A 24,385-nucleotide genomic window follows, 5' to 3' on the forward strand; every position below is an offset into this window, starting at 1 on the left:
TATGTTATTGACCCTGGCAACAGTAAAGTAAATTCACATCTGGGGCCATAGTCTGTGCCCCTGACTATAGAACCCCCTATTAGTATTGCTTTGACAATCTTCCTCCTGCACCTTCACCACTCTACCCACCCAAACCCCATACACTGAGCCAGCCATGGTGCTCCCCAGAGGAACCATCACTCTCAGAAATGAATACCAGTTGGAGACCAAGAGGCATTCTAGAGACTTCTGTAAAGCTGCCTGGTCCTCCAAGGCAGTTACCTATTCATTCGCTGTCTGCACATCCTTAAACTGCAGGGTGAGCCCCTCTTTAAAACATGCCATTTATGAAACACTGAGTCATGGATGCACCACAGGAATGACAGCTGTGGCTGCTCAAACTCTGAAACCCAGAGATTGAACTTCTCTAGCTGACAATCCTTTCTGCACATGTGGTTGTCCAGGACATGAGGCATTCTGGAGTCCCTGCATGGTTGTGCACTCCATGAGATGGAAGAGCCTTCCATGTCTCTCTCTATTAGATTATTAACTGACGTAATAGAAATAACTTAAAACTTAAATAAATAGAAGACTCATCAAGCAGCTGCTTTCCTGTGCTAATTTCACTTAACTTTTAAATCCCTATAAAATTATCATTTAGCTCTTAAAATGAGAGAGATATAGGTATTAAATTATTGACCAATTCAGAACCTTTTCATTTTAACTTTAACCTCTAGTCCTGACTAATTAATTGAGTATTGATTGTAATTATATGATAAATTATCAAATTGGCTTTAGGTTTTATACTAATTAATTCATCTTGCATTTGGTTGGTTTAAATTCAATAGAATTAAAGCATGTTGTTTTTGTGCCTCCATTTCAAAAACAGGAAAGGGTGTTGTTGAAGTCTGGGAACACTGGGAAATTTAATTGGGTTGGTCAGATTTCTGGAACTAGTTGGAATTATGTGCTCCCACAATTCTATTAGATATAGTGCAGCCTGTTTCTGTTGCTACGACTAGCAACATATATATTATTACACAAACTGTCAAATACAGGGCATCTTCTGTATCTTATAAAATATAGATCTATAATGCCAAATATTTTACAACATTTTGCTGTTTATATAGTCATCCCTATGTATAAAGAACTCCAAATATTGGGACATTTGAACTGAAAATTAAAAAGCCAATTGATCCTTTTAAAATGCTTGCTGAGTTGACTTTTTTTTACATCATACATTAATAGGAATAAGAAAATGCAAAACCAGGAAAAAAGCCTGTTAATAGTAATAGCTGTTTTGGCATATTGTCCCCTTTAACAGTTCATTAAGCTGTGCAAATAAGTCCAACAGTGATTAAGGGCATTTGCTTCCACTCAGTAATTGAACGTATGAATAATAATGAATAATAGTCATTCAAATTTAAATTGGATAACGTTTCGCTTTTTATGACAATGACTTTATTCAAAGTCATCATTTTGAAACATTCTAATTCTCAGCACGAGAGACGTGAATAATAATTTTTAGAAATAACTCTGCTCAGTAGGCTTCAAACTGCTGACAGTTTGAAAACTATATAAATCGTTTGGTCAAACACCAGTTTTTATTTAGCAATGAGAGCTGAAGATTATTTCTCTCGCTTACACATTTAAGTATTAATGTCTGTTAGTGCTTTATAATAAATGCAAAATACTGCAGATGCTGGAAATCTGAAATAAAAGCTGAAAATGCTGGAAAAACTCAGGTCTGGCAGCATTTGTGGCGAGTGAAACTGTTAATGGGGCAGAATTTTAAGGCCACATTTTGGCGGGGATGGGGCTGTAAAATGCGGCGGGCCATTATTAATCCCATTGACGACAGTGGGAACGTAAAATCCCGCTGTCGTAAAATTCTGCCCAATATTTTTCCACTTTGAAGAAGAGTCATAGGGACACTACTTTAGGAATGAAGTGGCATTGGAAAGGGTGCAGAAAAGATTTATGGAGTGATTCTAGGGATGAGGGATCTCGATTATGAGGATTGGGGAAGCTGAGGCTCTTCTCCTTGGAGAAGGTTGAGTTGAGATTTGATAGAGATGCTCAAAATCATGAGAGATCCTGACAGAATAGAGAGAAACTGTTTCCTTTGACAGAAGGGTTGAGAACCAGATTTAAGGTGATTTGCAAAAGAACTAAAGATGACGAGGAATTCCCACCCCCCCGTCCCCCCCACCCCCGGAAGTGGTGAGGGTCTGGGGTGGGGATTTGACAGTAGTGGAGGCAGTTTCAATTGTGGCTTTCAAAAGGGAGTTGGATAAACACCTGAAGATGAGAAATTTTCAGTTACAGGGACAGGACACACTCTCGCAGAGAGCCGATACGGACACAGTGCCCAAAAGGCCCCTCTCTGTTTTGTAACTATTCTATGATTCAAAGAATTCGAGGACATTGGTGAGACCATGCCTAGAATATTGTGTACAGTTTTTCGTCTCCTTACTTAAGAATGAACATACTTGCATTGGAAGCAGTTCAGAGAAGGTCCACTAGGCTGATTCCTGGGATGAAGTAGTTGTTTTATGAGGAAAGGTTAAGCACATTGAAAAATAAAAGAATCATTTACCTATTTTGCATATTCACTGATTCTTTTTATATCTTATTGACAACCTAACATATAAAGCATATGTTGAAAATGCTTGTTCTGTGTTTAACTTGCACAAATGTTAACCCTTTTAATCGCATGCTATAATACAGTTACAGCATTGGATCATGCCAGTTTGTTTAGCTATTTGTCTGACTTGCAGCTGAAGCCTGTAGTACTACAGAGGATGGAGATGAACCCCTACATTGTCCCACTGGCTATGAATGTCACATCATAAATCCTGGGAATCCAGCAGAAGGAATTCCAAATAGAGGGCAGTGCATAAAGCAACGAGGAAATAGTGGTCAGTTAATATTTCACACATCCTCCTATTGATACTGTGGTGACTGTACATAAGTGTTCGTAGTGTTGATAATTGAATCTTTGACCACAGATAACTCAAACCTATGTCTGAGTTGATTGGTGCTTATCTGTCAGGAATGACTCAAAAAAATGTAAAACCTGAGCAATGATCCTTTACTTAGTCAATATTAACTCTGCTTGAATTGCTGAAACTGAGTGGTCTCTAAAAGTAGCCAGTTTGCCCTGCCAGTTTATATTGCCCAGAGAGAGGGGCCTTCCCTCCAATTTTTTAAATCTAAAGTTTAAAAAATGGCTTTTGGAGCCAGGTCAGCACTGTTTGTGGGGAGGGGGTGGCAAGCCCCCTCTACAAGGCAGCCTGTGGTTGTTCCTGAACCAAGGCAGGCATTCAGAGAGGGTCTCTAAGCCTGGAGCACTGGCGCCACCTCAATTGGTTCTTACTGAGCCTTGACAGCTACTCTGAGTGCAGGCAGGTAGCCCTGCCGCTTCCTGATCCCACCTCCATATAAATGGCCTGCAGGTGGGTTGGAGCTGGGAACTATCACACTAACCAAGGGAGCTTTTTTGTTTATCTCCAGCCCACCTCCAATCTGGCCCCAATAGGGGCCAAAGGTCCAGCCCAGAGAGTCTATGAAAATTTGCTATCTGACTATACCACTTAATCATAGTAAAGAGGAACTTCCGCCCACTGTATCCAAATGCCATCAGAATCAATCAGGATGGATATATCTGAAAGGGATAGTGAGTAAAGAACTATGCTGTGAGGTGCTGATGTGTCTGGATACAGTTGTGCCCAGCTCTTCATTCTCTGGCACATCTGGGGAAAGGGAAAAGGAGAACAGATTACATTGGTGTCCTTATGCAGTCTTGACATATTGTTTTCTGTAAAGTAGATCGGTAAATTGGTCCAGTGCAAGCTTTGTTGGAAGTGACTGGATAAGAGATGGTGGTTTTCCATGAAGTCGTCCAACACATTAATCCCTTATATTCTGTTATTAATGGAAAATAATAGCATCTCATGCTTTAACTTGATCGGGTGAATACATTTCTTCTGACAATAATTCCACCCCTACGATACATGGAAATATTATTGTTCTCCAGTTCCTTCCGTCCTCTCTTGGCTGCCCTGTGCTCTTCAGTGCAGGATGGGGCATTCCCCTCTCTGCAATATTTTTTTCTAGCAAAATTTCAAAGGCTTTATTTGAACTAGTTATTTTGTGGCTCCCTCCTGTATTTTGCAAAGAAACATTTAGCTTTCCAAAGCTGCAAATCACTATGCCTGTCTTTTGGAGCTTCTTGATGCCGAAGATGCACCAACATTCCTGGCCATTAATGCATAAGCAGTTTTGACTTTGGAGTGGAATCTCGCCAATAGTACGTTGTTGATGAGGTTGACCCCAGAAATGTCTGTGGGGGCAGCACACTTAAGCTAGGGTAGTTGGTCTTCCGACTGTACCCAATATCTTGTCACGTGTTCACCTGATCAACATCCGTTATTGCCTGTCTTTTGTCCCAGAAATCTCAACCAGATAGGTTAGCATGTAGCCACAGTAGATGATTCAAACTTTCTAGAGTTTTGGATTTTGTCTGTTATAGCTCACTGATAGCTTAATTGCCAATGCATCAAAAGGATATGGGTGCAGTATTGAGGGAGCGCTGCACTATCAGAGGTGCCATCTTTCAGAAGCAATGTTAAACTGGGGCCTATTTGTTCGCTTGGATGGACTTAAAAGATCCCATGGCACTATTCAAAGAAGTGAGCAGGAATGTTCTGACTGATAATTATCCCTCAACCAACATTACTGAAACACACTATTTGGTTATTAACTCATTACTGTTTGTGGGACCTTGTGGTGTGCAAATTGTCAGCCATGTTTTCTACATGACAACAGTAACTACACTTAAAGTATTGCATTGTTGTAAGTGCTTTGGGACTCCTGAAGTCATGAGAAGAATGATGTATATCCTGAAGTCATGAAAGGGACTACATTTTTGCATGTTCATGTTCTTTATTTTAGGGAATAGATCTTCATAATTAAATGCAATGTATTCACTGTCACCTTTGTCTTTGAATTATTATATTTATATTCAATTTTCACAAAAATCCTTTACAATGGCTTAAAGCCTTTTTCATTGAGGAGCATCTCTCTGGTTTCCCCTAATCAACCCAACAATTCAGTATTATTATTCAATGCAACAAAGCCCTAGATCTGAGTTTTGTGGATAACCAACCAACAATACTGACATACAGGGGAAACACACCGTTCCAACACCATTACCAGTTATTATCTGAATTAGCGTAAAAAGGCATATTATTTGAGCCAGGAACCCTATAGTTTCCTCAGCTTTTGAAGCAAAAACAAGCCCCTAGATTTCAGAAAGCAATGAGCTATTTTGACATACAATGTTTAAAGAGAGAATGATATCCAAGTTAGTTCACTATCTCCTCAAACGTTATTCCTAATTACTCTAAATGTCTGTTTGCAGATGGGCGCAATTTAAGACCGAAAATGTACAAGGACTATAAGGATTATTTTGGTAAGAGCTTTTAAGTAGCACATTGAATAGTGTACTCATTGATTACATTTTGTATTACAAGCCCATGGGGACTGATAACTTTCTTTCAAAAAATGAATTTTCCATTCCCAGTAACCAATTGAAAGAATCTCACAACAAGATTTCATGTTTTAAAGACTTTTGCTGTAACAAACTAAAATCAACATAGACTAAACAGACTTAATAGGCAACTAATATAACAAACTACAGAAAAAGTACTTCTCCATTAACTAACACAGCCAAAATATTTTATGACCAGTTTGTATGTTATGGCAGGCTTCCAGCAAATATTTAACCTTGAAGATTAAGTCCCACACACCTCCCAGCTTTTCAGTAGGCTCCCTTCCCCCTGCAACAACACAATGAGTCTTCCAATGTTGTTTGAAAGTCACTCCACCCAGTCTTCTGATTATCAAGAACTGACTTCCATCAGCAAGACCAACTCAAATAGGTCCTGGGTCCTTCAATCTTCACAAGTCCCATCTCTTCAAGCAGGAAATCATTCCACATCCTGTTCAGTGGCTAACACAAAACAGTCTTTTCCCTTTGCTTTTCACAGCAGCAGCTGCTGTTTCCATCTCCTTCTCCAGGTCTCTGAGTCTCAGAGTTTATGTCCAGAAAGATGTCAAGGTGTGAAACATGGCATTTGCTTTTCTTTAGGCTTTGGCCAAGGCCTCTTTCCTAATGATGACCAGGTTGCATGAACCTGTCTCCAGGCAGAGTTCAGTATGATCTCACCATTCCCCATTCCAGAACATTGTTTTACCTTAAATGAAAAGAGAGAGTTTAAAACATGGCTACCTTTATAAAGTCTCACATTTGTAACATGTGGATGTCTTATTTCTCCTAAAATACAAAAATTTGCATTTTAATAGAATTTCAGAAGCATGAGAATATTCCGAGCTGCATTTTCCTCTTCCGGTGCAAACGCAGTAGAGCTTTGGCGGGGTGAGATCCACCCTCTCTCCTCACCTGCATCTTTGAGCCAGGCCTATTTACTGTTGCCAGGATAATTTAAGTATGATGGGAACATGCCTAGGCCATGTGGGGTACTACCGTGATATCCATCTCAAAAGAGGAAGGGTAATTGCTATAGTGCCCAACAATAAAAATGTAAAGATGGGTTTTATTCAAATTTTTGAATTTGACTAAGGCAATTGAGCATTATCACCCAAGTCCAAGTGTTCACATAATATTTAATTGCTATCCTAATGATACACAACACCACAAGACACCAAGGAGACCACGTATTTCCTTCATTAATGTGGCATTTTAACATACCATGTGCTGGAAGGAAATCCTGGAAGTATTGATGACTGGCAGCATGTCTTCAAAATCAGTCCTGGTTTTACATCCTCCCCTGTAACACCTGAAAATGAACAGTAAATTGTGGAAAAGGCTTTTTCTTTTAGAAAGCTACAGCCAATAGAGAAACTTGAGAGTTAAAGTACTTAGTAAACTAATAATTTTTTTCTTTCTTTTCCGACTTTATTTTTTGTTCACAAAATTGCATGCATGTGTTTTGTAAGGTCAGGTTTATGTTTTGTTGCACATTCCTTATGAAGAGTATCTGGTGCAGTGGGGTTGTCACCAAGGTTATGCACATGCTGAGAGAAGTGCCAGAATTTGATTCCAATTAACTCCCATGAAGAGTCCTTTGGTAGATTTTCAGCTGGTCACCCTGGTATAAAACTGGTATTGCGATCAACTGGCCATTGTAAAACCCACTCAATTTTCATTTCCACTGGGATTAACTGTATAAAAGGGGACAAATCTACAAAGTCCATTTCATGCCCAGACATCAGGTTAAACATCTACCCTCCAGTTCCTAGATACTGCTCCTGCCTGCTCTTGAAATGTTGAATGTCAGTGATTTGGAATAAAAACAGAAAATGCTGGAAAAACTCCACTGGTCTGGCAGCATCTGTGGAGAGAGAAACTGAGTTAATGTTTAGAGTCCAATATGACTCTTTGAATACTGAAGGTGGAACTAAAACTATTGTTAATTCATGCTGTAAACAAAAATAAAACTGCAAGCAATAAAGAAGCCAATGCCATCAATCACCTACCTGGTAGAGCCTGTGGTACCACGAGCTTGATATATAATAGCACTACCATTCAGCAGATTAGGACTAATAAATTCCCACTTTACCAAATGAACCCCACTCCTGCAGTAGTATGAGGTAATTTTGTATACATTTTTTTGCTCACTAGTATTAAATGCAATACTCTATGCGGGCAAAACTGTAGAACCTTAGCATATTTTACACTATTATTCTGGATATATATCCCAATGTTCCATTTGTCTTGCTGTATTGTCTAGACATTGAAAATGATGAGCCTGAGAGAACTCAACTTCCTTTCTAAACCTGTCTTTATGAATTCAGCTCTATTCTGTATTTATAATGCACTTTTTTTCTAATGTAGAATATATTTCTGAACTTTAAATTTAATTGGCCATTTGTTCATCCAATACTTCTGCAAATCTTTCCTAGTATCCACTGTCTTTACTTCTTTTAGTATCATTAGAAAATTCGAGAAGCTTACCTTTGTTTTCTAGTTCATGTAAATTAGAAACAATAAGGATCAAAGGATTGATCCTGCAGAACTCCTCAGTTTCTTCCAGCAGATTAATATCACACCTCCCATAAGTACCGCATTTCCTATTTGTAATAAAAAGTTCCTATTCGGGTCACACAGTTGTGAATCTTGTGAATTTCATTTAATTAGAAGTCTTTCAGTGTAACTTTGTTAGAAGCACTCTGTAAGTCTGAGTTAAAAATCTATCATAAAAGCAAAATACTGCGGATGAGGTAAATCAGAAACAAACGAAAATTGCTGGAAAAAGCTCAGCAGGTCTTATAGCATCTGTGGAGAGGAATACAGAGTTAACGTTTCGAGTCTATATGACTCTTCATTGGAACTAAAGAGAAATAGAAATGTGGTGAAATATAAACTGATTTAAGGGGGGTGGGACAGGTGGAGCTGGATAGAGGGTCAGTGATAGGTAAAGGCAAAGGAGAGATTACCAAAGATGTCATAAACAAAAGACCAAAGGGGAGTTAACGGTGGTGATATTAGTTAAAGGATGTGCTAATGGTGACATTAAGGGTACAAAGCAGGATAAGCAAGTAGCAGATGGCCCTAGTGAGGGCAGGGTGGGGGGAAGGGGTCGAAATAGACTAAAAGGTGGCGATAAAACAATGGATGGAAATAAATTTTAAAATAATAATAGAAATAGGTGAGAAAAGAAAAAAATATATATTAAAAAAATTACAATAATTATTAAAAAAGGGGATCAAAAAGGGAGTGAGGATGGAGGAGAGAGTTCATGATCTGAAGTTGTTGAACTCAATGTTAAGTCCAGAAGGCTGTAAAGTGCCTAATCGGAAGATGAGGTGTTGTTCCTCCAGTTTGTGTTGAGCTTCACTGGAACATTGCAGCAGGTCGAGGACGGACATGTGGGCATGAGTGCAGGATGGTGTGTTAAAATGGCAAGCGACAGGAAGATCTGGGTCATATTTGCGGACAGACCGAAGGCGTTCCGCAAAGCGGACACCCAGTCTGCGTTTGGTCTCTCCAATGTGGAGGAGACTGCATTGGGAGCAGCGAATGCAGTAGGCTAAATTGAGGGAAGTGCAAGTCAAGTGCTGCTTCACTTGAAAGGAGTGTTTGGCCCCTTTGACGGCGAGGAGAGGGGAAATCCTTTATCTAATATCACTGCTGTTAACTCTCCTTTTTGGCCTTTTGTTTATATCATCTTTGGCTATCTCTCCTTTGCCTCCACCTATCACTGGCCCTCTTTCCAGCTCCACCTGTCCCACACCCTTCGATCAGCTTATATTTCACCACATTTCTATTTCTCTTTAGTTCTGATGAAGAGTCATACGGACTCAAAACGTTAACTCTGTCTTCCTCTCCACAGATGCTGTCAGACCTGCTGAGTTTTTCAGCAATTTTCATTTTTGTTAAAAATCTATCATATAGACTTTATTTGCAAGATCTTCAAAAGAAGTCATACAGGTTGGTTTGAACAGATCATCCTGTCCAATATCTATACCTTCCCCATTACAGTAGCTTCCAGCATTCTATGGATGGTTGATGCCAGGCATTAAGTTTATATTGGAGTTTAGACTTGGATGTAAAGGTCAGCCTTTGATTACCAGGGTGCATGACTTCTAGAGGTAACAACTTGCATCTTTCTTTGGTGTCCATAGCAACTTGGCTAAACTTCCATAAGAATAGATTTCAAAGGGATAAAAGCCATAGGAATATCTTCAAACAACTGGAAAAGAGTGAGTGGGTGAATCCTGGGCCATGCCTTTACAAAAGCAATGTTAATGTCTATCTTTGGCATACAAAGAGGGAGAAATTAAATGTGCCTATCTGTTAAAATGCATTCTTTATTCAAGCAGAGAGCAGCAATTACATCATTGGAGAGGGAGGATTTACTAAATCCAGTAATATGAAGGAGTTACACTTATATCAGTCAGTATGATCAAACTCCACTTCACTAGCGATTTCAATTGCCTTTATTAATTTTCCTCCCTCACATTGTTGAACAGAGAGGCTCCATCAAACCAGCCTACTAATCAGTTTGGAACATTTTTTTTAATGTGAAAAGCCATAGAACATTTTTAAAGTCAAACGTAATTGCCTTTTGTAACAAGGGAGCATAAGTTTAGGATTAACACTGAGCAAAATAGGGAGTTTGCAAGATTTTATTTTATGCAACGGGCTATTTGAATATGGAATGCATTACCAAAAGTGATAATTGAATTGAAGTAAGTCCTGACACTTAAAAGGAAATTAAACATGAAGAAAAATGTTAAGGGAATAAGGGATAAAAGAAGCAAAATAAGATTAGAATAGCTCTGTGGAGCTAGCACTAGTCTGCAAAATGGACTATATGCCTGCCTCTGTTCTGAAATTTCAAACAATCTAATTCTTTGTAATTATCACTCTTTAGTGTACAGATAATGAACAATATGCCTTTTTGCTAAAATCTCTTACTGCTGTTCTAGTGTCAGCTGTGGCTCAGTGGTAACTGAGTGGGAGCAATCACAAGGTTGTAGCTTCAGGGGTTTGAGCACATCACCTAAACTGGCACAACAGTACAAAATGGAGGAGGTGCTATTCCCTTAGAGCTGCCATATTTTGGATTAGATAAACCAAGGCTCCATCTGCCCCCTTGTGTGAATGTAAAAGATCCAATGGCACTACTCTAAGGGCAGGGGAGTTTCTTTTGCTTAGTGTCCTAGCCAAAATTTATCCCTCGGATAACCCTAACCACCAACAACCCCTCCCTGTGTGCCAGTACACTGCAGCCCCCACCGCCCTGGCCTGGATTTCATTGTGGGAGCTTGCTGCATGTAATTTTGTTGCCATGTTTCCTATGTTGCAACAATGACAACACCTAAAGTTCTTCACTGACTGTAAATCATTTTTAGACGCACTGAGTTTGTGAAAATTAAGCCTGTCTTTCAGTCTTTTCTCTTCCTGGATAAATTAAGTCCTCTCAGCTTAATCTCCAAGGTAGATGGCGCTGTTGCTTGCTTACCCCTGAGGCCTTGCAGCTTCAGCCCAAAAAGTTTGCAGGACAGCGTTTATTCTCCGTGGTGCAACCCAGTTTAAAACTTTGGGGCTGTTTGTCTTCTAGTGCTGCGACTACTTCCTCTCACACCTGCCACCACCTCCTCCACTCTTCTGAGCTGCAGTTTCCTGGACGGCTGGATCTCCCCGCCACAATCCCTACCCAAGGCCAACACTCCCCCTCCCCTGGTGAAAATTTTTAGAGGGTTTCCCCATCCATTTAAATAATACTCCCTTTCAAGTTGTCATTATCCTTCACCCCAACCACTAGCTTCAAAGAGGATGAAAAAGAAGCCTTATTTCATTTTTGCATTGGTCAGACTCTATCTGGAGCACTGCATTTAGTTTTAAACACTACACCTCAGCACGGATACATTGGCCTTGGAGGGTTACACCACAATGATACCATGGTTTAAGGGGTTAGATTGAAGATGGGCTAAATAAACTCGGCTTGTGTTCCCTTGAGTTTAGAAGGTTGAGGGGTAATCTAATTGACTTGTTAAATTATAAAAGGATTCAGCAGAGAAGCTATCCTCTGGTGGGGGCATCCAGAAGACGGGGAAAAATCTTAAAATTAGAGATATGCCTTTTCGGAGTGAAAGCAAGAAACCTTTTTCACAAAGAATAGTGGAAATCTGGAATTCTCTCAAGCAAAGAGGCGTGGATGCTGGTTTTGATTATCAAAACCAAGATTGGCAGATTTTTGTTAGGTAAGCGTATCAAGGGAAATGAATGAAAGGTCAGTAAATGGAATGGAGGTACAGATCAGCCATGAGCGAACTGAATGGAAGAAAGTCTTGTAAGGCTGAATAATGTACTCTTGCTCCTGAGGAAAATACATTTTCCTGGCCTCACCATAACCAAATTTTAAAATGTTGTATAGTCCCACATTCTCAACACTGGTAATATTACTTTATATTATCTATTAAGTGAGAACATATGGCATTCCAATGAGGATCTTGTGCTAATCTGCATAACAAGCAGATGTTTGGCATCAGATAGTATCTGTTGTTCTTAATGGGTCATTGGGGCAATTCCCTCTGTCATCAACACAAATAAAATATCTAAAATCTTTTTTTAAAGGGGCACAAACAATAAACACCCACCCACATCATACAAAGAGAGAGGAAACTCATAATAATAGTTGCACTGTGAACAATACAATCCATAAGACACAGGAGCAGAAGTAGACCATTTGGTCCATCAAGTCTGCTCACCATTCAATGAGATCCTGGCTGATCTGAAAATCCCCAACTTCTCTTTCTTGCCTTTTCGCCATAAACCTTGATTTCCTTACTGATTAAAAATCTATCTCAGCCTTGAATATACTTAATGACCCAGCCTCTACAGCCCTCTGTGGTAAAGAATTCCACAGATTCACTATCCTCAGAGAAGAAATGCCTCCTCATCTCTGTCTTAAATGGGTGACCCCTTACTCTGAGATTATGCCCTCTGGTCCTGGACTCTTCCACAAGGGAGAGTCCCTTTTGATGTCTACCAGTTGTGGAAGGCATTGAGCAGACCAGCAGACACTGTGCGCTCCTCCAGGGTCACCTGTGCGAGATCATATCTGCAGAAGAGACAGTTGGTCAGAAACTTTTACCAGCCGCAACTAATCTGGACCTGTGCGTGGCCACCTCAGCAAGGCCTCAGATACTACTTAACAAGAGGCGCTGAGCCAAAAATGTCGTGGCTTTGCCTCTCTTTGAATGGAAGCCTAATGACCTGGAGTTCTTTGTTACCATGGTTATGTAAACGAAAGATTGTAATTAGGACTCAACTTTCACACTAAGCACAACAGAATGCTGCCAGAGTTTCAGTGCGGGCAGGGACATGGTTCCAGTTGGTGGTCCCTCACAGGAACACAAACAGCTTAAGTTTCCTACACAAACCTTTGGTCTGTTTTAAGCCTAACCTCTCCTTTCCGTCATCTGCACTAACGATGCCTCGTCCTTTCAACACTCGGCACCAATTTTGAACCACTACAAACACAGACTTGATGGCTTACTGATCTACAAAATATACCATTTCATTGGTGGAGTCTAAGGGCAGAATTTTACATCCGGTGGTTGGTGGGTGGGCGGGCATGTGCCTGACCAGATTGGATGTAAAATAGCGCATGATGACATCAGGCGAGTGTCTTGACATCATTGCGCACCTGCGCAAAATTTCAGTTGGCGGGCACGCGCGTGAGTTGGCAGCGCACCCACCAACAATTAAGAGGCCTATTAAAGCCATTAAAGTATTAATTGACAGCTTTTTTTGCTGCCTGTCCAACCTTATGGTTGGCGAGTGGGCGAGTTGGCCAGGTGGCCTTTGCATTTTTCAGGAAACCTCATCCAAGGACAGGATGAGCTTTCCGTAAGTAAATTTTTTTTTAAATTAAAACTTTTGGGCAGAATTTTTACAATGCATATGTTTAGGCGAGTGAGTCCGATGTGTGAATGTTTTTTTTCTGTATTTATAAACCTTTATTTCGTGGTTTTATATTCTTCAGCTCCCTGAGGTAACTCTTCGCCTTCGGGGAGCTTTCACTGCGTGCTCCCCCCGCACCGACTTCAGCTCTCACCCTCTTCCTGACCCCATCCCAGCAGCGCCAAGCTTCTCAGCGCACGTTTCATGCTGGCTGGCCGCTAATTGGCCAGCCAGCGTGAAATTGCAGGCAGCGGGCCGTTTCCTGGCCACTTCCGGGGGCCCACCGGGCCCACCCACCCGTTTCCTGGCCACTTCCGGGGGCCCACCCACCCGGGGGCCCACCCACCCACCCCGCCTACCTGAAAATCCTGCCCTAACTGTTTAACTGATGTATCAAGGAATCTAGTTGGCATCGCTCTCTCACTCTCTCTCTCTCAACTGATTTCCAAAGTCAAATATGGAAAAGTGACACTAGGTTCAGTATGTGGATTGCAGTCAGGCATGTCACCTGGTTGGCAACAGACCTAACTTTTTTTCCACATCACGAGGCACCACATAAAGAGCTGGTGTAGCACCATAATTTTTCACTCTGTAGTGAGATAAGTGCAGTACATTTTAGTGACGGTGCATGTTAAGATTTTGAAATCATTATGCTATAATAAATTTTAAAGACATCATTCAAGTACCCTTACTAAAGGTTTTCTTCCCCCTAAAGGAACCATTTCACTCTCCAAAATTTTAAGATTTAACATTTATGAAATTTCATTTACATGACCAACTACACTCTGAACTGAGTAGTATCATTATTCATGCTGTTATCTTTTCTCGACCTCTAGGCCTCAGAATGACATAAATCAATTTCATGGCAGTGAACAAACTAACTGAGACAATATATGATTTGAAATCAGTACATTTTGTAACATGTCTATTTTCATTTTACAGGAACTAATTCTAATAATGCAGTTGGCTACAAAAAGCACCACTATAAACATCTGGGCTAAAGTTGCCAATGTGAAGGTACAACAAGATCTGTTTTAAGAACACAATGTGATTAAGAGCGTGCTTCCCATAATTCTACAACAGTATCAACTGTTGTTTAAAAAAAAATACAGGTAACCTGGATCCTTACTCTGTGAGTCACATAAGCCTCATCATTAATTGCTCATCAAGTTAAAGCCCAGAATTTGCTGGCAAAATAATGACGAGTTAAAATCGCACATTGGTATTAGTGTGTAAAAACTCCCATCAATTTGTGGCGAAGAGACACACAATGAGCTGTGAATCGCTGCAAATTGCTGGATGATTTGCCATTAATCTTCCTGCAAATGTTGAGAAATTCCTGCACTTGCGCTGTGAAAATGAATTAAACGAGTTAGAAAGTGGCTTCTGTTTTACAGCATATTAATGCAGTAATTTATGTTTCCAATGGTCTTCCACTGAAACCATTTAGCAATTAAATGACAATCGTTCTGCACATGCCACAGCGCACAACCAGGATGCAAGTTAACCTGATCGTTTAACTGATTAAAATGATTTGTTGTGGATTCTGCTGGGAATGAAGTCAATGCTAAATTCAATTCAGCCTGCCAGGATTTAGAGTTATCAACTGCCCTCCCCACTCCACCGCCCACCTCAAAGTTTGTGGGTCCACTAATTTCTAAATAACTAACAATTACCGTGCTGATTCCAAATCAAGCATAATATTTTGCATTTATAAAAAATGTATACTTTCATATGTATCAGCAACAGCATTCAATTCATTCAGTAACTTAAAAATTACAGTCTGAATCCTGGGTAAGAGGCTGTCTTTTTGATCTCTCCTATTCCATAGGCCCAAAAAAAACTTTGATACGTTTTCCTCCCAGTAATTCAGTGATAAACTTTATAAGCAGATGTTCAATCTGTGACTTCAAAGCTTTGCTAAGCATTCAAACCCTTATATTCCAATGGTTAAGGAGATAGACCATTAGTCCCATCACTCTCCAAGGTCCCACCTGCTCCATTGACCTCTCCACGTGTTGCTCAACTCGCACCTCCAACAATTAGCTCCAATTATTTTTGTGTTGCTGAAGTTGGAGGTAAACAATCCAATTCTCAGCACTCACCAAATTTTCAACTCCAGCAAATTCTGGGCCAAAGAATTTACCACTTTGAAAACAATTACTCAGGCAGAAAATTATAGACATGATAATCTGGATATTGCAATGATGGCGAAACTGTTAGTGTTCACCATCAATATTCTGTGAAACTGACAGCAACTTCTGGCGTACACACATATATGCAATTAAACACAGAAATCCAGAAGTTTCTGTCAATGATTCTCTGCGTTTCCACAGGATACACTATTGAGGTCCTTGCAGATGTGAATCAATTAAAAATCACTGATTTGACATGAACTTCCACTTTTTACACTGTCGCTCTGTAAAACAAAAAAAGGAAAAGCTGCACCTTGTTTAATGAGGTGTGGCTGGTTTTGTAGTGACAGACTAAGTCACAATTACTTCCCAACAACTTCTCTGGCCCTGGAAAACTAATTTTATATTTGTGGACTTCAAAATTTCACTCATGATAAAATTCCATATTTAATAATTCCAGTAATATAAAGTATATTTTTAAAGTTTATAATAATTCAGCTTCAACCTAACCCATGTTCCAATCTTTCTTTCACACTCTATCTTTCACTTTATAAATAATTTTAATTTTTATTTTCTGATTGCTGTCAGAGATTGCTTCAGTGTGATTGGCTATTTAGATTGTTCCATTATATCATTGTTGTGGGAGATCAAAGATCTCCTAAAATTATTGCCAGAATTAAGTCAGTGTTGGGAAGGGGAAATCCATGCCCAAGAGATTGCTAGATTTGTGTGGGCAGTTTAAGGTCAGCAGTGAGTGATGTCATTTACCCACTAATCACAAAATCCAGGCTAATAAGTTTAAAATTGATGATTCATAAGCTGCTAAAATGTTCTGTACTGTGGGTGTCATTTGTTATAACCATCTGCATTGCCATATATAATGCAAATCAAGAGACAACAGATGTGCTTGGACAGTAGATATGACATAGTTGAGTAAAAAAAAATAGGCTATGTAATATTTTTATTCTTGATAGTGAAATACATAATGTAGCAAGTTTCACAAAATTAATACTACCAGTGCAGAATTCAAATGCAGAGTCATTTTTCTGAACATTGCCAATGGTCTTAGAGGTCCAAAATGTAATTTGTGGTGCGCATAAACACTTCTGGTGTGAGTTGTGCTGATTGTTACATTGATGAACCATTAACACACATGCAGTTTGCATCCGATAGAAGTATGTAGAGGCAGATCATTAAGGCAACCGGTGTGTAACACTGATTTGACACCAGGAACTGCCATTTGGAGTTCAATGCTCCAGCTAGCATTATCTCTTAATAATGTGTTCAGCAACGGGAAAGACACCCCACCAATACTAATTGGAGATCATTGACCACTTTCAGGTTAGTTGCTGATTGATTTCTACTGGCCATTGTTATAATTGCGCAAGTGATTGGTGCTTTCTAGAGCTCTTTAAAGTTTTTTTTTGTTTATTAACATGAATGTTTACTGAGTTGATTTACATGAGAAGAGGAGCTTTAAATCCCACAAAGCGATAGAAATCCATGTTCCCATCTGATTATCCAATGCTGTAACTCCAGGAGCTATTTACTCAGTAACACAAACTCCTTTCCATAGATAACACTACCCATAAAGGGTCAGAATTCACAATAATCCCATCCAGTCGTCCTCCAAATCACACGAATAGCTGATTCGTAGAAAGCTTCAACTGGATTGGCTGTCCAGGCTGAACTGGCTTTTTAACATGCGTGGTAACTTCAGCGTCTTGGCTGACTGCCTGTGTTCCTGCTGTTAGCGCTTTCTGTGGTGACCAAATGACAGTAGGCAGAAATGACTCTCGACGACCATCTCGTAGACAGCAGTAGTTATCTGAAAATTTATGGCTGGGACCAACTGGGAGCTTTGGCAGAGGTTGGGTTCTGGGAGAAATTTCAGTGTATGAAGTAGTCTGAACAAACCAGTTGTTCTCACACATATTGATGCAATAGTAGGTATTCCCTTGGAATACTGCATGACTCAGAGAATGAACAGAGGGCACACAGAGCAGGGAAAGCTGCCAGGAGGAGAAGAGCTTTCACTTGGAGGCCATAAAGGCCCAAGGTGTTCAAAGAACAATTCTTTCACTAAAACCTCAGAAGAGAACAATGTGCAAGTCATCTGCACTTCAGTAAAAATATGCTCCACTGATATCTACTACCTGCTGCAGCTACCACTTAAACCTGAGCAGGGCAAGGACTGCATTGCCAGAAAGTAACCATGAAAGTTTATGGATTGGCTCCTTACAAGCTGGAGTTATCTGCAATATCTTGCGGTACGCCATCCATTATTGTGTAAAGGAGATGGAGGGAGGTGGTGGCATTGTGGTATTGTCACTAGACCAGTAGTCCAGAGGTAATGCTCTGGGGTTTGAATCCCACCATGGCAGATGGTGAAATTTTAATGAAATAAAAATCTGGAATTGATGATGACCATGATTTGCTAATGTCCACAGCAAAAAAAAAAGCCCTCTGAACAAGGGCAATTAGGGATGAGTAATAAATGCTGGCCACATCCCATAAAAATGATTTTTTTTAAAAATCAGAGGCGCTCCACTCCCTCAATGTGACCATGTCCAGCAGGTCAATGCAGGTATCCTGGCAGCAGTCTTGTACTTCTGTTCAGCAACAATCTGCTGTGCCATCTGCACTTAAACCATGACAGTGGTTACTTGGCGACATGGGCTGATGACTTTACTGTGCAACTCAGGCACATGTGGGCAACATGCTTACAATGAAAGCCATGTTGGTACATGAAATGCAGTAGAGTAGAATGTGTGGTAGATCACTGGCAAAAAGAAATAATGCTTCTGCTGCCAGGACCGCTCTAGAGGAACCCTGCAGTCACTAGGAGCACACTGTGTAGCAGCAGGACAGCTGAAGGCACACAAAACGGGCAGCAAGGGATCACAAAAGCATGATTAGTTGACATTTGTATGCAATTATAAATTTTGTTTGGATGCTTGGTGAGGCATGTGTCAAGATTTGTGGTGGTATGTTGTGTCCACAATCTCAGCATAATGAAGAGGAGGAAGGGAGTAGATGGCCTATTTCTTGTTGGGTTGTTCATATAACCAGCAAACACAACCCTAATTCCCCATTCACCAGCAGTTCCGTTGTCACTGACCATCATGGGTTGTGCAATAATAATAGCCAACAGAAAATAAACATTCCAAACAAAATTTATAATTGCATACAAATGTCAACTAATCATGCCTTTGTGATCCCTTGCTGCCTCTTTTGTGTGCCTTCACCTGTCCTGCTGCTACACAGTGTGCTCCTAGTGACTGCAGCATAGCTGGTGGAGGGCTGCTGACTTTTTGGGGATGGTGGGGTGTGGGGTGCAGGGTGCGGAATTGCAGATGGCCTTGCAGGATGACTGAGCAATTCTGGTTGAACTGCAGACTGCATCATGGGAGGCAGTGGTCTGGGTTGCCTGGCTGAGGTGGTTAGCAGAGCAGCAGGGGTGGGAGCATGCATGTTGTCATTCCTAAGGACGGCATTGCCACTCCCCTGAGGCAACACTTAATGATCTGTAGGACAATAGATTGCTGTGACACTCTGCAAGCCCCTTTAAACACTGATATCCACAGGTTTCAGATTTCTCCCAAGACGGCAAGCTGAACTTGCAGGACAGAAATTGGAACTTCCACTACAGCACCCAGACATTGAGTGGCTTCTGCAGCTCCTGCAACGAAAGCTGAGTCATCAGACATCAGTAGCTGCTGCCTGATTGGGTCCACAAGTTTGCTAATAGAGTTGGCCACCACTTCTATGCTGGAAAATGTTATGGCACACCTTTAAAAGGTGTGGTCATGTTTCCAAAATATAGCAGTGTAAGGGGCATGATGTAACATACCATGTGACTTCTGTATGCTGGTAGTCTGAAGAAACCTGTCCAGTGCAGACTTCTATGTCTGGATAAACTATCCTTGAATAAAGAATCCACGTTATTATGCTACTATCCTGTCTTGAGTGGTTAGTGCATTTGTTTGCATAGTAGTAGCTATCACTGTGGACAGTTGGTGCCAAGCTCCTCTCTGCCCTTTGACGTTGCATGCAGGTTTTATGGCCAGCCTGCCAATATATCGAGTTTTTCATTTTGCATATCCAGCTGCCGCCTTCTGTAGCCTGTCCCATCAAAGTGCTCATGAGTCCTATGCACAGAACTCATTTGAGATTTCACCATCTGGCACCTATGCTATGCCTTGGCTTCGGACTGTTCATGCCTTATAAGTCACACCATGCACTCCACCTCTATGCCATCCACTTAAGTATGTGAAGTACCAGTACTTGAGCTGCAAGCGAGAGATTGGGTGATGGCCTTTCTTCCTTATCGCTGTTGTCTTGTTCTTCCACTTGTTCTTCCATCACTGCCTGACTAGTTGCAGTTCTTGAAAAGGAGAAAGGCACAGGGTAGGGTTGTGGGGAAGAGATGTCAGGGGTTGGGGTGGCACATAGAGGAACAAGCTTACATCTTCTGAAGCTTCTGTAATAGGTGAGGGGGAAGTGACATGTGACAGGGTGGGGGAGATAGGTTCTACATCTTCACCTTCTGTGATTTAGCCCTGCTGTTGGCCTAGGCCTCAGCAATATCTGCTCCAATGATGGCATTCACTGCCCCCTCCATTAGGTGAGGACATGAAGTCACACTTATCCTCCACCCAATAGCACCTGCTGCCTCCATTTCTGCATCACCTTGGCTTGCAAGAGTTGGAAGTAAACCAGTATGTCTGCTATAATGTGTTCAAATGATGTTGCTGTCATGATTGAACAGCTGGCAATGAGTGCAAGGCTTGCAGCAATTCTAACTGTGGGTCCTGATCGATGAGATTTTTCAGTGATGAGTGGGTAGAGTGCATTGAGTGGTGTCTGAGCCTCGTGGTGCATTAGTGAGATATTGCATTTGAAATTGCATTCACTGACCTTGATCGCTTGAGTGAACTTTTTGCAGCACTGCATCTAGGACTTTGCAGCTTGACTTCTAGCATTAGCTTCCATGGCTATCTGGTCCCACTGCCTTCTTGAGAGTTTGTCTGGAAAGCCTCCTGCAAATCCACCATCTCTTTTCTTCACCTCTTCAAACAAAGCTTCAAGTGCAGCGGTGGAAAATATTAGAGCCCACTCTCTCCCATATTCCATTTATTCAATTTTTGCCAGGTCAGAATTAGTTGTATACACCTCCAGCAGAATGCACACCATCCCTCTCCCACACCTTCACCCACCATTTAAGAGATGCAGGCTGACTTTAAGTAGTGCAGTGTAGCTTTAACTGGTGCTCACCTCCCACTATTTTGGGCCCCCTGCTGAGACTACAGCTGGTCAACAGCATAGTTAATTTTCCCTGCATGCTACAGTCATGCTGACTATTAGGGAAGTCGCTAGTATACTGCCTGCAATAAAAGAAATGGCCATGAGTCAATCTGCATATTGATCCTTGAGCCTATTTTCAAAGGCTATTAAATTTAGCTCCTTTTTATATTGTGGAGTATTTGTATACATTAATTATTCTATAATTATGCTCTGTCAATTGAAACAGAAAATGGTGGAAATGCATAAAGTCAAATCAGCATCTGAAAAACATAACAAAATTGTGGGTGTAAGTTAATCTACCCTTCTCTTTCAAATACTGATTGACCCAGTACATTCCCAGTATTTCTTTTACTTTAAAGGTATATAATAGCAATTAGTTATTTTCCTTCTCTTTTTATTGTTTTTCATACAACTTACATGGTTTGCATTGCAACAATGTTTTCAACAATCTTTCAAAGCACCACGTTAGATTCTTTAAAGTGTTAAAATGTAGGAAATGTTTCATACATAGTATTTAAATTAAGTGTAAAATTAGAGGTTATATTCTTAATGTGTTAACAAAAATAACACTATGCAGGACCTCAATTACACAGTAACACCTCGTGTGAATACTGAAGTCTGTTTTTGATTAGGAATCTCTATTGCTTGTAAACTCATACCGAGTTCCATTACATGTATATGAAGAGGAAAGAGGGTTAGAAACCTATAAAAGGAAGTGTTTGGTATAATGTGAAATGCTAAATTGTTACTTAGAAATTAATATGTTACAAGTTAAGATGTTATGCAATAGCAAAAAATAAATCGGCTGTCACATAGTACACTGTAGCCAAGGAAGCTGGCAACTGAACTGATTGACCAAAGGATGAACTGAAGAATATCTGCTTGTCCTTGGTTACAGTGAGACTCTTGCTTGTCTTTTATTGCTTGCTTCTTTTCAAATGTAAACTAACTGCCATCAAGTCATAATTTAAATAGAGCAAGAAAGGAAAAGATTTCCATTCATACTGCACTTTGTCACCTCTCTCAGAAACATCTCTGAACACTTGACAATGTTTCACTGTACTTCAAAGTAAATCTATGTATGGGCTATAAACCCAACTGTAATATAGTAACATTACTTAACATTATCATTGCTCATCAACGTTCTTATGTTTATCAAATTAGTAAAAGAGAATGCAGAACATAAAGGCAAGTGGTCAAAAATTTTATACTGTATGGATCATTTTTTCCAACTGAGAGCTCATAGAATTGCCAACATTGGTATATATTTTCCTTTGTTGACATCTGCTTTACATTCAGGCCAATTTGTTTACCAACTTTAGTGAATGGAGTAAAATGTGACTCTACTGATCATTAAATCAAAAGAAAAAGTATAGATGTAAAATATGTATGCATACTTGGTGACAAGATGTGTTTGTTTTAAGTTTATGTTCTTGCTCATTTGTACTGATTTTCAAAAGGCCAAAGTATGCAGCATTTAAACCTCTAATGCGATATCAAGTAAGTGTACCATAAAGGCTGCACTTTAATTACAACTTGGTTTACATTGGAAAATTATGATCTTACTTTTTACTGAACTGTTTTGTAAATGCAAACAAATGATCACTTAAGTCTTGGGTGCTTATCCTAAATCTGATAAAAGTATTGTATTAATTCTTGCATCTAGTGCACACTTCATGCATCACATTTACTTGCTGAGTGTCATTATGTTTGTCTTGGTTTTTTTTGCTACATTAAGTGTGACATGTTTATCAGTCATTCCCTCGGTCATATTTCCTCCTCACCTTGAACTCCATAATGGTGATTTTTTTTTTAAGCCAGCCTGCTATTTTGACTTAGCTATGAGTAATTGTTTTTCTCCATGTGATGCGTTCGCAACTTTGCCCTGCAAACTGTATTTCCCAGATTCATTTTTTTCTGAGATTTAGAGTTGTGAACCAATGTAGTGCATAGACACCATTACTCTAAACCTCCCTCTCTCCCATCCCCAATCACACAATGGCCTGGGAAGGGTCAAAACAAAGCTTTCAGCCAGTTTAAGAAAGAAACACTGAGAAAGTCTTCCCTGATCCCAAAAACAATCAAGCAAGCTCCTGGAGATAGTCACTGCTGACACTAACCTCAAATTGTCCATTTACCTTCTACATATACAGATGTTTACCACTCATAGGAGGTAGTCCACCTGCCTTTTGAATGCTTGGTGAATTTGCAGTTACTGCACATGTAGGCAATTCATAAAACCTTGTTCAACTTCTACTTAAGCCCCCTAGACATCTCTAACTTAAATAGGCCAAATATCCTATCCACATGTACAGAATCTAATCCTTTCATCATCTTCAAAGACTCCAACTATATCACCATGAAGTCCATGCTTTTCCAGAGTAAAAAGCCACACTATCCTAGTTACTAATAAATATCACTTGAAAAATTTTGAAACCATTTTGTGATTAATTTTTTAAAAAATCTAAGTTTGATTATTTCCTCTAATGGACTTTATCCCCAAAACATTGGAAAAGAACGATTCACACCACTCGTGGTTTCCCCAGTAGACGTAATCTAAAATTAATCAAATGGCATTTCCTTCCTTTTACAAATAATTCTGACCCATTGAATATTTCTGTCTGCAGCATCCACACCCCACCTCCAAATAATTGGAGTCATAGAATGACCTCCTTTGGTGCTGTAACCATTCAGCCCATCATGTCTGTGCTGGCCCTCTGAGGGAGCAGTTCCACCTGGTGCCACTTCCCTTGTATTTCCGTGTGGCCCTGCAAATTTTTCATTTTTAGATAATCGAGTTCCTTTTTGAAAGCCTCAATTGACCCCCACCTCTGCTGCACACTCGGGCAGTACGTTCCCAATCCTGACCACTCAGGATTGTTTTTCCTCATGTCATCATTGCTCCTTTTCCCAATTACTTTAAACCTGTGCCATCTGCTTCTCAATCCATCCATCAATGGGAGCAGGTTTCTCCCTTTCAACTCTGTCCAGACCACACACAATTTTGAATACCTCTATCAAATATCCTCTTGACTTCTTCTCCGTGGAGAACAGTCCCAACTCCTCCAATCTTTCTACACAACTGAAGTTCCTAATCTCTGGAACCATTCTTTGAATCCTTTCTGCACCCTCTCAAGTTTTCATGTCCTCCAGTGTGGTGCCCAGAATTGGACACAATACTCCAGTTGAGGTGAACCAATGTTTTATACAGCTTTAAGATAACTTCCTTTGGTACTCTGTTGCTATAGATAAAGCCCAAGGTGCTATATGCCTTATTAATCACACTGTCAACCTATCCTGCCACCTTCAATGACTTATACACACATACACCCAGGTCTCTTTGCTCTTGTACACCATTTAGAATTGTACCTTTTTATTTTTAATATTATCTGTGTTCTTCCTACCAAAATTAATCACTGCATACTTTGCTGCATTAAATGTCATCTGCCACCTGTCCTCCCAT

The 24,385-nt window shown here is 40.2% G+C and overlaps 1 protein-coding gene across 1 annotated transcript in view; it reads left to right on the forward strand.

The window, feature by feature from the left end:
* The window catches only part of wfdc1 (WAP four-disulfide core domain 1), a 50,534-nt gene extending 27,959 nt beyond the window's left edge, over positions 1-22,575 (forward strand). Inside the window, exons 4-7 of the mRNA XM_041190802.1 lie at positions 2,760-2,900; positions 5,405-5,455; positions 14,423-14,497; positions 19,203-22,575. Of these exons, the coding sequence (XP_041046736.1) occupies positions 2,760-2,900; positions 5,405-5,455; positions 14,423-14,481 (251 nt within the window). The 3' untranslated portion in view covers positions 14,482-14,497; positions 19,203-22,575. The remainder of the gene's footprint in view (positions 1-2,759; positions 2,901-5,404; positions 5,456-14,422; positions 14,498-19,202) is intronic.
* The last annotated feature ends 1,810 nt before the right edge of the window (positions 22,576-24,385 follow it).

Source organism: Carcharodon carcharias, chromosome 7, assembly GCF_017639515.1.
Source record: "Carcharodon carcharias isolate sCarCar2 chromosome 7, sCarCar2.pri, whole genome shotgun sequence".
NCBI classification, from domain to species: domain Eukaryota; kingdom Metazoa; phylum Chordata; class Chondrichthyes; order Lamniformes; family Lamnidae; genus Carcharodon; species Carcharodon carcharias.